The 13,553-nt window shown below is 41.0% G+C and overlaps 1 protein-coding gene across 1 annotated transcript in view; it reads left to right on the forward strand.

Annotated features, from left to right (window-relative positions):
* Positions 1-7,410: 7,410 nt before the first annotated feature.
* The window catches only part of LIFR (LIF receptor alpha), a 45,148-nt gene continuing 39,005 nt past the window's right edge, over positions 7,411-13,553 (forward strand). Inside the window, exons 1-4 of the mRNA XM_023536914.1 lie at positions 7,411-7,442; positions 7,587-7,747; positions 9,348-9,459; positions 11,921-12,057. Of these exons, the coding sequence (XP_023392682.1) occupies positions 7,426-7,442; positions 7,587-7,747; positions 9,348-9,459; positions 11,921-12,057 (427 nt within the window). The 5' untranslated portion in view covers positions 7,411-7,425. The remainder of the gene's footprint in view (positions 7,443-7,586; positions 7,748-9,347; positions 9,460-11,920; positions 12,058-13,553) is intronic.

Consider the following 13,553-nt stretch of genomic DNA (forward strand, 5'->3'; position numbering starts at 1 on the left):
TGATGTCTTTTTATTCAAAAAGTTTTCTATAGCAAACTAGTACATTCAGGAACATAACTTTCATTTCTCTTCAGAATTTAAAGAAACAATTGGGTGTTGTCAAAGTATTTTAAGTCCTTGCCAAAGACTCCATTGACGTAGACTTGTTCAGTCCACTCAGTCAGTCTTGCACATGGGAAGCCCACTTAGATGCAAGATAAATCTCTGCTCTCAGAGAGGTCATAATTAATGGGAAAAGATGGGAGGATGGGAAAGAATATTCTCTGTAATATCTGGTATGATAAGACAATTGCTCAAAGTGGAAGTTCAGTGAAGTGCAGTAGGAGCATTCAGAGAGCGCTGGTATCTGGAGGCGAGGGTCTGCAAGACACCCAAGAGGCAGAGATGCCCCAAGGACGGGGAGTGGAGGAGGAAGGCAGACTGTCTAGTCCAAGTTTGAATTTGAGTTAGTCCCATCTATGTTCTGAGTACTTGGTGGGACAACCTCCTGACGGTTGGCTTGCCACTTGAGCAAATGATGAAGGTTAGAGATAGAGATGTGATTTAAAGCCAGGACAGTCATTGTGGAAGATGGATTGTGGGAGGCCCTTGCTGGAGGCCATGAGATAAAACAAATTAAGTAATGATTAAATTACCTGTGCCTGAGATGCTGAGCCAGAGCAGTGGAAATGAAAATAGAGGTAGAGGTGAGTGGAAAGAATCAAGGGGTGTTTGGGAGGTCAAACTGGTGAGTGGATGGAAGACGTGAGGAAGGAGGAGGAGTCAAGGGTGACTCTTGCTTGAGTGACTCAGGAGAGACTAGTGCCTGAAGGGGACTGGGGCACAAGAGAGCTGGTTTGGAAGGGAAAGTGAATTGAATTTTATATGTGGAGCTTTAGAGGAATCTGTCAAGTATCTGAGTAGCTGTGTAGTATCAAAATATTTTGTCATTCCTGAAGGACCTCATTTGAATGGATTTGTGTAGATAAGCAAGAAATTGTCCAGTAGATGGTTAATCTGCAACTGGAAAGAGGCCAATACTGGAAATAGAGATTTGGAAGTCATTAGTTATGAGTGGTGGTTAAAGCCATGAGAATAGATAGTGCTGTTCAGTGAGGGAATTGTGGGGTGAAGGAGCAGTAGGCTAAGGAAGTCCCACCGAGGAACCTGAAAAGGAATGGTGTCCTGATGGCATCTTGAGTCACTGAGAGAAGGAATGGATTATTTAATTAATGGGATAAGTGGTAACCATTTTTACAGGGAAGTGAGGGGCTGGATCTTTCATTTATACTGTTCACCAAAATTAATTTCATATGGATTAAAGCTTAAAATGTTAAGAGCCTTAAATGAACTTGAAAACTACATAGGTGACAATTTAGCTAGTCTTGGCATGAGAAAAAAGTTTGGTCAGAAACCATAAAGGACAAAATTGAGAAATCTGACTAAATGCAAAGTCAAACAAAAACCTCATTGCAAAGTAAGAAAGCAAACTAGAAAATATATTTCTAGTTCATGTATGTAACAGAGTTAATATGTATCTAATGAATCAGGTAGTAAGGAAAAGATTAATGCATGCCTAACTAGAAAAATGGGCAAAAGATAGAATAAGCAGTTTATAAATAAGCATTACAAATTACCAATAAACATATGAAAAGCTATTTTGAATACATAATCAAGGAAATGCCATTTATGGCCTTACAGTTGGAACAAATTAAAATAAAAATAAAAAGATAATCCTTAATCTTGGTGAGAGTATGGGGAAGCAAGTACTGGGAAATGAAGCTGTTCCTGATTCTTTTTGAAGGTAAGCTTTTATTATGCTTTCTCGCATATTAAAAATCTCTTGATAGTTTTGAACAAGAAGAAATGTTCTTCAGGTTGTTTCACAAGAGTTTTTCATCCTTGTGATAGAAGAAACAAGTTTATTTGTTTGATAGGCATTAACATTTATTGAAGGCTGTTGCATACTAATCACTCTTAGAGCCTAGCTGAGGACAGAGTGGAATGAACAGATGTCACGCGTCAGTGTGGCAGAGCTTCCGGTGGATCCTGAAGGATGGGAAGAACTGGAGACTATCGCAGGGGGCGTGCCGCAGGGGCAGTGGTTTGAGGGGAAGCCTTGGAACCAGTGGGGGTGTGGAGCGTTTGGTGTGGTTAGCCCTGCTCTGGTGTGGAGTGGGGTGGGACGTTTGGTGGCCACTCGAAGGGTTTTGTCTACCAGGCTGAACCGGATCTTGATGTTGGAGCAGGGGGAGCTTTGGAAGGGTGATGAACTGGAGTGATGTACTCAAGTTTGTTTTGATGTGCTGAAGTCGGTAATGAACAGGCTCTTGAATTACCTGGGAAGTCCTCACTGGCGTGAAGGTTACCAAAACTGACAGAGGAATGTAAGGACCCTGAAAACAAAAAAGTCTGGATGACTGTGTATAAAAAATTCCTGGGAAATGCAGAAAAAATTTAGAAACTGACAAGAAATTCTGTTTGAATCACAGACCAAGAATAACTGTGATTCCTTTGGGGAAACACTTTCCTGCATGCAGAATGCAAATTAAAGCATGATAATGGAAACCGTAAGCAGCTGAGCTGTCCTCCAGCTTAGATTCCCAGACCGCCCAGGTCACGGTGCCCATAGTGTTCCATTAATGTTTTCACAGTGCCCCTTGTTCACAAGAAATGCCCGACAGTTCTTTTTATAAAGTAGTTAGGTCGGAACTACTCAGTAAGTATTTATGACCTGACACTTTAATAGCAATTTGAAAAATAATGCATATCATCTTAAGGAAAAATAATACTTTTATTTCATTCTTAAAAAGCCACACGTGTGACCCTGCTGGGTACTACATAACTTCTCAAACCTTGGAGAACAGGTTGGATGCTGCCACCCTCAGTGCCACTTCTGCCTTGAGTTTTGGATGGTGTTTGTGTTTCATCACAGCGACCAGTGACTCTCCCCGCCCCTTCACAAAGGCATGAAGTCAGTGAAAGGAATGTAGCGTGGCCTAGCATTGAAACTGAACTACCTCGAGTTAAAGGTTCTGACAGCGGTGCACAGAGGTTGCTTTCTTTCCTTTGAACATTTAAAATATACTGTAATACCTAGTTTGTTTGCTTCTGTGGTTGGGTGCCTCAGTGCATGGTTTGGGCACCACAGCCCTAACTTATGTCCCTAGTGTTGACAGTGCTCGAGTTAGCATGAAGCTTAACAATCAAAGCATACTTTGTGGACCTACATTCGTATATGTCTTGCTGTTCATTCATCTGTCAGCTGGCTTAGAGTTTTGAGTGTCTGCCTAGTTCCAGATGCTATGCTTGGACGCTGGAGGCTAATGGTGAACTGTGAACTCCTCCAGCTTACAGTCTCTTGGAGGAATTACAAAATTAGGAAGTGATGCATTCGGGCAGGGGCCAGCAAACTTAACAGAAGGGGCCAGGTAGTAAATATTTTAGGCTTTGTAGGCCATGCAGTCTCCCTGGAAGCCACTCAACCTTAACATCATAGTGGGAAAGCGGCCATGGTAATACATAAACAATGGGTATGGCTGTGTTGTAGTAAAACTCTATTTACAGAAGCAGAGGTAGATTGAATTTGGCTCACGGGTTATAGTTTGTCCAACCCCTGTAATGGGGATGTAATTAAAGTGTCATGGAAGGAGAAGGAGGAGCAGCTAACCTTCAGGGAATCCTGGAAGATATTGCAAAGGTGGTGATGAGCTCTTCTACCTCCTACCAGGTTCCCAGGTGAATTGAGGATGATGGCAGAAGGACAGAGGGAATTCCAGGCAGAAGGAAAAATGTGTGCAAATAGTCACAAAGGGGTCCCGCAGCTTAAATGGCATCGATTTTAATGTGACCTGGAATGACAGTGGGGAGGAAGGGGCGCTCAGGCCTTCTTCCCTGGGTTAAAAGTCCAGTTTCATGGATCATTTTTTTCTCTCTCTCTTTTTTTTTTTTTTTTTTTTGGTTTTCTACCTCGTTTTCTGTTGTGAATTACATCCTCTTGTAGTAGCTCTAGAGAATGGGTGCATGGCGCATTGCTCCTACCTTCGAAGACTGGACAGACAGGCTGCCATTAGCACCAGCCTGGGTAGTTGACCCGTTTTGCCTGTCGGCACTTGCATTGGCACTCTGCGGCTGCGTCAAGACAGCGATCCTGATTTTGAAAATTAGCTCCTAAAATTCTATAAAAATGTGCTCTCCTTTAAGAATAAGGCATTGTGGGGGTGGGGTTAAAGCAAATTCTGACTGTTTCTATCAGAGAAGAGCAGAACTGGTTTTACGTGTCCTTTTTAGAAGGCTCTGTGCATGAATTTTCTGGCTGCAAAGAAGTCCATTCGGAAGTTTTCCGTGGCACAGAAGCTGAATCTATCGCAAGTGTAATACTGTATTGCCTAAATGACTTGTGCAAATTTTTCTATGTAAATGTTGTGACAAAAGAAAGTCTTCTTTATTGTCCTACCTGTTTTCAGTTAAGCAGGCTCTGGTGACACTGCCTTTGATCCTTCTGACCCTGAGCACCCCCTCAGGGGTGTCTCTCATTGGTGGCTGGTGCTGGCATTGGCCTAGTGTGTCTGCTTGCTTGTTGCCTGCCAACAGGGATGGAATAGTGCAACTTAACTCTGGGAAGTTTCTCATATGGACGCTGAGTAAGGCTGGCCTCTGCTGCAGTGCTTGAGGCAGCAGCCTGGAGGGATTAAGTGATTTCCCCCAGTCACACCGCTAATTAGGATGACAGTCCCACAGCACCTGGCCCAGAGCACGCTCTCCTCTGCCTCTATCCCCCTCTTCCCACTTCATGGGACACACTGCTCTTTTCTAGAACAACTGTAAACTTGTAGTGAGGGACTGTCTCATTTCAAGATAGTGTTTAGCCAGTCAGTAAATACGGTTTCTGATTATTTTTATCTCCTTTATTCAGTTATTCTTGCACACGCTCTGCAATTCCGTAACATTAGCAACTGGCATTTTAAATGTTTATGAAAACATTTTCATTCTAATAAGTAAGCTCGATGGTACTGGAATTGACTAGAAAGTTGTCTATCCAGAAAATAATTGAACCCTTTTAAAATGTGTGCTCGTGCCTTGTGCATGTTTTGGTTACACTTATTTAAGCTGTTTGGGATTCATTTTCTTGGTTTTTGATGACGCTCAGCAAGAGCCAAGAGGAGAGCTTGCCATTTCCTTTCTCTAAGGAGAATGTTTTTCGAAATCTCTCATTAGGCTCTGGTTATTTAGATGTTGGATTTCCTTTCCTTTATCAAGTTCCTGTTTCTCATATCTCTTATCACATTTTCTATTTCTGTCTTTTTTTCTGAAAGATTTCTCAATGTTTTTTTTTTCTGTCTTTAAAAATTTTTTAATGTCAGGCAATGTATTTAACTTCCAAGAGCTATTTTTATTTTTGATTATTCCTTCTTCCTTGCATCCTTTTCTTATTTTTATGACTGCCGTGTTTGCTTTGAGAATATTATTTAGAGGTGGTTGTCTGTTGTTTTTATCTTTCTAGTTTTCCTGTTTTCCACAGTATTCTTTTTCTTCTGGGAGTAATTATTATTTTCCTTTTGGTTATCCAGTTTATGCTGAATTTCTCTTTGATGTTCTAGGGCTTGCTTGTATGTTCTGTGATTCTTGGTTGTCTGTTCCAGTATAAAAATGAGGCAATATTAGGTCTGACAGGGAGATTTCAGTGCACTGGAAGGGCTTGTCGGCCGACAGGCTTTGAGCAGCAAGAGCGGTTGTGAACATCTTCGCCCTGAGGGTCCTCCAGTGCCTGCCCCTGCCGGCTGCGGCAGGCTTTCCTCTTTGGCACCTGTGTCTTTGTTAGCTGCTCTGGTTTCCTCGACTATTCTTTTACGTTCTGGAGGTAGAATTCTTCTCTGTGGAATGGAGACTAGGGGCATATCAAAGTTGACGTCTGTAAACAAATTTTCAAACCCTTTTGTTTCGCCCTGTAAGTTACTGCCTCGTCCTTCATGCACCCAGCGAGGATTTAAATGGCACCACCCTCCATTTGTTGTTTTTCCGCCAAATCTAGTAGCCATCCTTGCTGCTTATCAGGTCTCCCTTCCTCACACAACATACAAAGTACTTAAAGCACTTAACTATGTGCTTGCCACTGTTTCAATTGCTTTACGTATATTTGCTCATTTAATCGTCACAACAAACTTATAAGGAAAATACAGTTATGCCCACCCTACAGATGAGGAAACTGAGGCACAGGGAGGTGAAGATTGGGCAATAGGTGACAAAGCTGGGATTCAGACCCCGTCTGTGTGTTTGACCACCGTGCTGTCCCGCTCGTAGTGCATCAGTATGACCCGCCAGCCCTGAAACAGCCTGAATCTGACCACCTCGCGCCACCTCCACTCTTAGATCTTGAGTGCTCAGCACAGGTAATCTCAGGTGGACTGTGGTTTCACTGCTTCTGCTCCCTTCTGCTAGGGTCTCCACCATGAAGCAGTTAGAGAAATCTTCCCAAAATGCAAACCAGATCATGGATCTTCCTTGATTAAAACGCTCCGGTGGTTTCTCATCTCAGCCTCGTTAAACTCCGTATCCTTCTGATGGCCATGAGGCCCTCCGTGTCCCTCCACTCTGTCCTCATATTAGGGTCATTGTGCTTGCTCCTGTTGCTTTTCTCCCGATGTTATCATGGCAATCTTCTCATCAGTCAGATTTCAGGTCAAGTAGCAAACTTCGCTAACACACTCTCATGCATATTGACCTGTTTTGGTTTTTGAAGCGCATATCGGGATCTTAAATTTCTTATTTGTTTACGTGTGTATCTCTCTCAGTCTTACGCTCCTTGAGAGCAGGAACTTTTGTCTAGTTCATGTTGCGCCTCCAGTGCCTGGATGAGGACCTGGCATTTGGCAGGCTGTCTAAGCGTTCGTTGGCATGTATCAGGAGCTCCTGGGCCGAACATCACCTGCCTCTGTCGCAGCCCCTTCTTGCCACCTACCAGATTCAGCCACTGCTTCTCCACAGGCATTCTGTTTTCAACAGCAACGTGTTGAGATTTCTCATCTACCAATGCCCCTTTCCCAGTATAGCTGTTGTAGTGTTAAGCTTTAGTCATTTCTGTGTCATCAATATTTTTATCACATCTGCAAACCCTCTATATTATTATTTACCCCAGTTTTTTCTCTCTTTGTTTAAATATATGTGAAATAGAAACTTTATGTCATAGTATAAATGGAAAAGAAAATAGATGTTACTTGTCATAAATAAGTGACTACAAAAGTCAATATATACCAATTAAAATTTAAAATGTCATTCTGTGTATCACTTAAAATTGTCAAAACTTTAATGCACTGCTTTTTTATACTCTAGTAGCGTTAGGGTGGAGAGTTGATAAACGTATTCAGTTATAATCTTGAACTTGAAGCCTATCGTTTGAAAATTGACTCTATAACGAATCTCTGAAGCAACAGCTGTGTCTGATTGTCAATGTCTCCTAAAACCAGGTCAGCTTGAGCCTAGCATCTTCAAAGTCATTAACGTACAGCTTGTTTCAGTGGCTGTCAGCGCCCATTTTCACTGTTAGTGTGCACTGCATAAGGCATGTGTTTGGAGCATTTTGAACACCATTTGAAATTCTTCTCATCTAGGACTGATTGCATTGCATGGGTGTTGGACGTTTTCTTATATTTGAGACAACCGTCTTGGATGGTGGACAGTAAAAGAATGAAGACAACTTCAAATTTCCGGTGGCTCTTATCAGCATTTGTTCTTCTATATTTAATGAATCAAGTAAATAGCCAGAAAAAGGGTAAGTGCATTACAGTCATAGAGAATGAACTGATTGCAATGGGATAGTGTGTCTTCATTGAAATTTTAGGGTTTTGGTGGTTAAAATTCATTTCTTTGTCATCTTTATATGTACTTTCGGTTTCTTTTTTAAAAAGCCCTTAAAGATAGAGCTAAGTATTCTTTCTTCATTTTAAAAAGACTAAGATATAACTTATGTACAATAAAATTCACCCTTTTAGAATAAAGTTGTGATTTTTGACAAATGTATACAGTCACATAACTCGCAGCACAGACGAGGTACAGCGCAGTTCCCTTACTCCAGAAAATGCCCCGTGCCCCTCTGCAGGCAGCGCCTCCCATCCCTCCTCCAGCCAGAGCTGATCTGTTTCTGTCTCTCTAATTTTCAGAATGTCATATAAATGAAATCATATACTTTTCTCTAACAATGTTTGTTTTCATCTTATTTAAATATATTAAGAATGTTTGCGACGATGTTACCAAGCTTATTTCCAGAAGAAAAAAAAACACACACATTATTCTCCTTCTGGCTGAGATTTAGTTTTTATATTATTTCCGTAATTAAACAGATCTTCTCTTTTCCTCAAGATCACCATTAAATATGATTACTGATGATTTCTAATGTGAGCGCTTATAGTATTTTTTTGTCTCTTATAATAATTTATTGCTATGGTGAATATCATACCAACCATATGAAAAAGTTAAAGAAAAAATATTTTCATAGATATTTATTAGAGGGTCTGAGATAGAATACCTTTTTCACACTATAATAGCATTTATCTCTTCCCTCCCTCTTCTCTTTTTTCCTTTTGTCTTCCTTCTTTCTCTCTTTCTTATACTCTTTTTTTTCATGTCTCTTTCAGAATGATATTTTTTCATTGTATAGCGCTTATGTAGTCCATGACGTAATGTTATTTCATAGCTATAAGTACTGTTAGGATTGTAATCTTCTGAATTTTTTTGTTACTTTTCAGTTGTTTAGGCCCACATGAAATATGTATTTTTCAGGGACTTGTGTGAGTTCATTGCTGTATAAACTTTAATGCGCTTCATAAAAATCTGCAGGGTGGTTATGGGATTTCCATGCAGGTGGCCGCCTGGTAGAAGGCAGCGAAACAGTAATGCTCGGAGCCTTTAGAAGCTGCGTTTGTGGGCATGGGAAAGACATGGTTTTTACCTAGAGTTATTTTATTTTATTTTTTTTTTGGCAAATGGGGCTATTAGAGATTAAAATTCTCCCAAGCCCTCTCTTGTCTTGGTTCCATCACTGCATCTACATGAGCACTCCCTCTATTAATCTTAGTTGCCTGGAAATGGAATTTTTGATAAAAGCCTAACCCCTAAGTGGTTTAATGGTTGGCTCACTTTCATCAGGTTACTCTCAAGCTTTTTAAAGCCAGAGCTACAGAAAGAAATATAAAACCAGTCACCTCCTGTGACTGTAGGTTCATCTCAGCACAAAGAACACGGGCCCTCTGTGGACACATATGCTTATACTTAGGATTGAAAATGGTTTAACATGTTGACTTTTTACACTGCAGTTAAATTATTAAGTGTGCGTGCGTGCGTGCGTGTGCACACGCACGTTGTTTCTCCTCCAGGGGCTCTTCATGACTTGAAGTGTGTAACTAACAATTTGCAAGTGTGGGACTGCTCTTGGAAACCCTCTGGAGCCAGCCGTGGTGCTATTTACGAAGTTTGCATTGGAAACAGGTAATGCAAACACTTTGATTGATTTACAGCTACGACCTAAAACTAAAAGTTCTTTCTCTTTAATTTTAGAGCATTAAGATTTTGTTCTGTAAATTTTTAAATAAAATGTTTTAGTCTTAGCTCTCTATCTTCTAAAAATTCTCAATCTTACATCGGTCAACATGGAAACAGACCTTTCCCCTGGCCAAAACTTTGATTCTTTTGTTATATTAATAGCAAGTAAGTAACACACTTCTACTGTGCTCTGAGTTCTGGTCTATATTTGTCTACCTGTGTCAGGTTGAGTTTTGACTGTGCCTAACAGAAAGTGTCAGTAGGAGTGGCTTAGCAGGCATTTTATATGAGACATTTACTCTCTTCTAAAAAGTCTGGAGTGGACATTCAAGGCTGACATGGTTGTTTACGGCCATGAGAAATCCAGGTTCCTCTATATCATGCTACTCTGCCATCTTTACCCTGAGATCTCATGGTCCAAGGTAATGCTTGAGGAGCAGCTATCACATCTGCATTCCAGAAAGCAGGAAGGAAAAGGAGGATACTTTTCTTCAAGAAGCTTTCTAAGAAGTCCTACATAACACCTCTGCTTCCATCTCACTGGCAGAACTTAGATGGCTAAACCGAGTTGCACAGAGGCTGGGCCATGCCTTCTCTTAACTGGATGGCAGTGTGCCCAGACAAACACTGACTTAATGCTACTAAGGAAAAGGGGAAAGTGGACATTAGGAAGCAAGTGGCAGGTTCTGTTGCACCACTTTACCCTCTCAGGTAGTGTTGGAATGGGAGAGGAGCTTCAAGCCTGAAGTTGAGGCTTTTGGGCCACCTGCAAACCAGACGACACCTTTTGCTCCCCTGATCCCAGCCGGGCATGACTTATTTAGGGAAGCAGAGGAATTCCGGCACAGCTGCTCCAGGTCCCTGTTTGCTGATGAGTGGTCCTCATGTAAATGGACATAAATGTGTATTTAAGTATACTCGGATGTTTTTTTCCCATTCAGCGTACATTTATTGAACATTAGTCTAAGCGTTAGGATAATTTATCAGCCTGCATGAGTTCACTTGTGTTGCAGAAACTGCTCTCAAATCTTATTTCCTTATTTTCTGCTGTGAAAATAAAAGATTATTTCCTGCTTGTGTTTTGTGTTAGTCTTTGATCAGTTCGCATCTCTGCCCCTTGTCTCATCCTTAGGGCCCCAGGCTGAAGGGCCCTCACCCCACAGCACGTCAGGAGGTGGGGTGTCAGGGAAGGAGGGAGCGCAGCCTGCTGGCTTTCAGAGCTTCCTGAAGCAATAGGTGTGACTTTCACTGCAATTTCTCTGCAAATAAAGTCACATCACCATGCCTTCCTTGCTTCAGAGGAGCGGAGAAGTGCAGGCCTACTGTGAGTTCAGAAGGGGAGAACCTGAAAATGTGGTAAAGAGCACTGATGAACCACAGGCCCCCCTGGGGAAGTTTGTGCTGGCCCCCCAGGAGTTCACAGTGAACAAATCCTAACACTGGGGATCTGATGCCGATAGAAATCGTTCGTGAAGGGCCAGGGAGCTTTGGCTAGGGAGGGTGGCAGTGCAGAGGCTTCTCGGAGAAGATGTGGTTGTGGAGTAGGACTACTCATTTTTCTCAGAAGAAAAATGACTGAATTACATTCCAGGCTGAAGGAATAGTGGGTCCGATGGCATGGACATATGAAATAGCACAATGTAGAGAATTCAGCCTCGCTATCTGAATGGAGAGGAGGTGAGCCGACCCTTTCACATTCTCGGTCCTAAGTGAACAACATGAAGAAGCCTGTGCTGGGTGATGGGGTGTGGGCAGGGATGCAGGAGCCACCAAAAGTCCCTTTGCTTGAATTGAAATTTTATGGTAAGTTAGAAATGTATGTGAATAACAGAAAAAAGAATATAAATGTGTTCTATAAAGATACAAAGGGCCGTGAAACCACAGAGGAAAAAACCACTTTTGTCTAAGAGGTAATGGGTGGGGAACTGGAAGCATTTTGAAAGGAGAACTAGTTTTGTTTAGTGAACCATGAGCCAAGACAGAGGAGCAGACAAGTTGAGGGTATGTGTTTAGGGGTGACAAGTAGCCAGTATTCTTTGTGAATTTTAGTGTACATCTGGTCGAGAAGTATGGGGCTTTTAGGGAGGTGGGGTGTGTGCAGCCGAGGTAAGGCTGCAAAGGGAAGTTAGGTGAGAGTTTGAAGAGCATGCTAACTAAGACCCTGTTTCTTGAAAGAGTCATCTATGCTTAATTTCTAGTACAATCTGATTATTTTTCCTACACCTACATCGATGCACTTACCATTAACCTCTCTTTTTCAGTCTTAAGATGCAGTATAACCTATCATGTTTTTGAATGCAAAAGCGCGTAAAATATTTTCCAGTGCATTTTGTGTGAATCAGGTTTTAATGAAACTCGTACTGTTAATTTTATCTGTTGATTAAAATTTAATTTTTTTATATTGCAGGTCCCCTTGTTATCTATTGGGTAAAACAAATACTAAAATCTCAACTCTTTCGCCTGGTGATTATGAAATAACAATAAGCCCTCTACATGATTTTGGAAGTTCTATAAGTAAATTCATACTAAATGAAAAAAACGTTTGTAAGTATTTGAAAAGAAAATTGATTTGAAAATAACTCAGAACAGTGCCTTGTTAGTATTGTGGATTTTATCATTGGAGCGATTTGACCATTCTTTTGAATTTCAGCTGTTACACTAATTCTTTCATTTACCCAGCAAGCATCCTATGGATTGTAGAGCATTGCCACAATCAATAAAGAAGCACACTGTCCTCTAGTCAATTGAAACAGGTGTCACAGAGTTCAAGACCCTTCCCACAATTGGATAATTTTCTCTTTGTCCCTTTGCCTCTTGATTCCTACACACTTTTCAGAATTTTCAAGTGCTCCTTGCTCTAGGAAGTCGTCTTTGACCATCCCCTCCCAGAGAAGGCACCATTCCTTTCTTAACTTTCCCCTTAGGCAGTCTTTTCCTTTGTGACATTTCTCAAAATTGCATTACTTATTATGTAATTAGGTGCTTACTGTGTATCTCCTTCACAAGAAAATAGGTTCCCTGAGAGCAGGGACTTTGTCTTCTACACCTGGCACCTAGCCTAGTGCCTTGCCCATAGCAGGCCATCTTTTACAAATCTGTTGATTGAGTGCCTTAATACATAGGCCACAAGCTGAGTGGCAGCATGAAATAAACTCAGGCTGATGGAGATGGAAATTTTGCTACACAATGAGACCTTAAATACCTCAGTAGTTTTGTTTGAGTGGTAGAGTAAGCAGGTTTGTTGGCTCCTGACAACTGTTATGGAATGGTATCATGATGATATTATAATGAGTTTTATGAGGATGACTTCCTTCGAAGCAAGGGAAAGAAAATATCATTAACTTGGAGATCTGTCCAATTTCACAGACAGGATGCATGTTTGGAATGGTCTGGATCTGAGATAGCACAGATTTGAAAGAATAACAAAGCATGCTCTCCAGGAACTCAGAATCTGTCCCATTTTCTGGCGGAAGCATCGCCTGGGTAAAGTGCTTCTTAGGGCCATCTTTCAAAGTAAAGAGAGAAGTGCCATGTTTGTCGTTTTCTTTCTGTGGTTGTATGTGAGAGCCACATGAGCTTGTATTGTACGAATCATCCATGATCCCAGTACCCACAGAGAAATGCTGTTAACACCTAGGTATATTTTCTATTCATGTAAATATAAGTAAAAGGTTCATATTGCTATATCACCTGCTTAACAGAAGACATAGATCGATTTTCCAGTTGTAATCTAAATATGAGCTGCATAGTATTCTATTGAATGGAATTTCCAGTATTACTTTAGTGATTATTAACATTAAGATTTTTATTTCCAGTTTTTCAGTATTATAACCAATGCTTTAATGAACATCTTTCACATATATATGTTTCTGATTTCGTGTGATGATTTTCTTAGGCTAAATTCTTAGAATTGGGAATGCTCCATTAGAGGCATGACTTTTTTTGACTTTTGATATCCATTGCAAGTTGTTCTCTGAAAAATTTGAATCTCTTTACATTACCACAAACATCATATAAGAGAGTGCCTGTTATTCCACATC

The sequence above is a fragment of the Pteropus vampyrus genome, unplaced genomic scaffold (genome assembly GCF_000151845.1).
Source record: "Pteropus vampyrus isolate Shadow unplaced genomic scaffold, Pvam_2.0 Scaffold172, whole genome shotgun sequence".
NCBI lineage: Eukaryota > Metazoa > Chordata > Mammalia > Chiroptera > Pteropodidae > Pteropus > Pteropus vampyrus.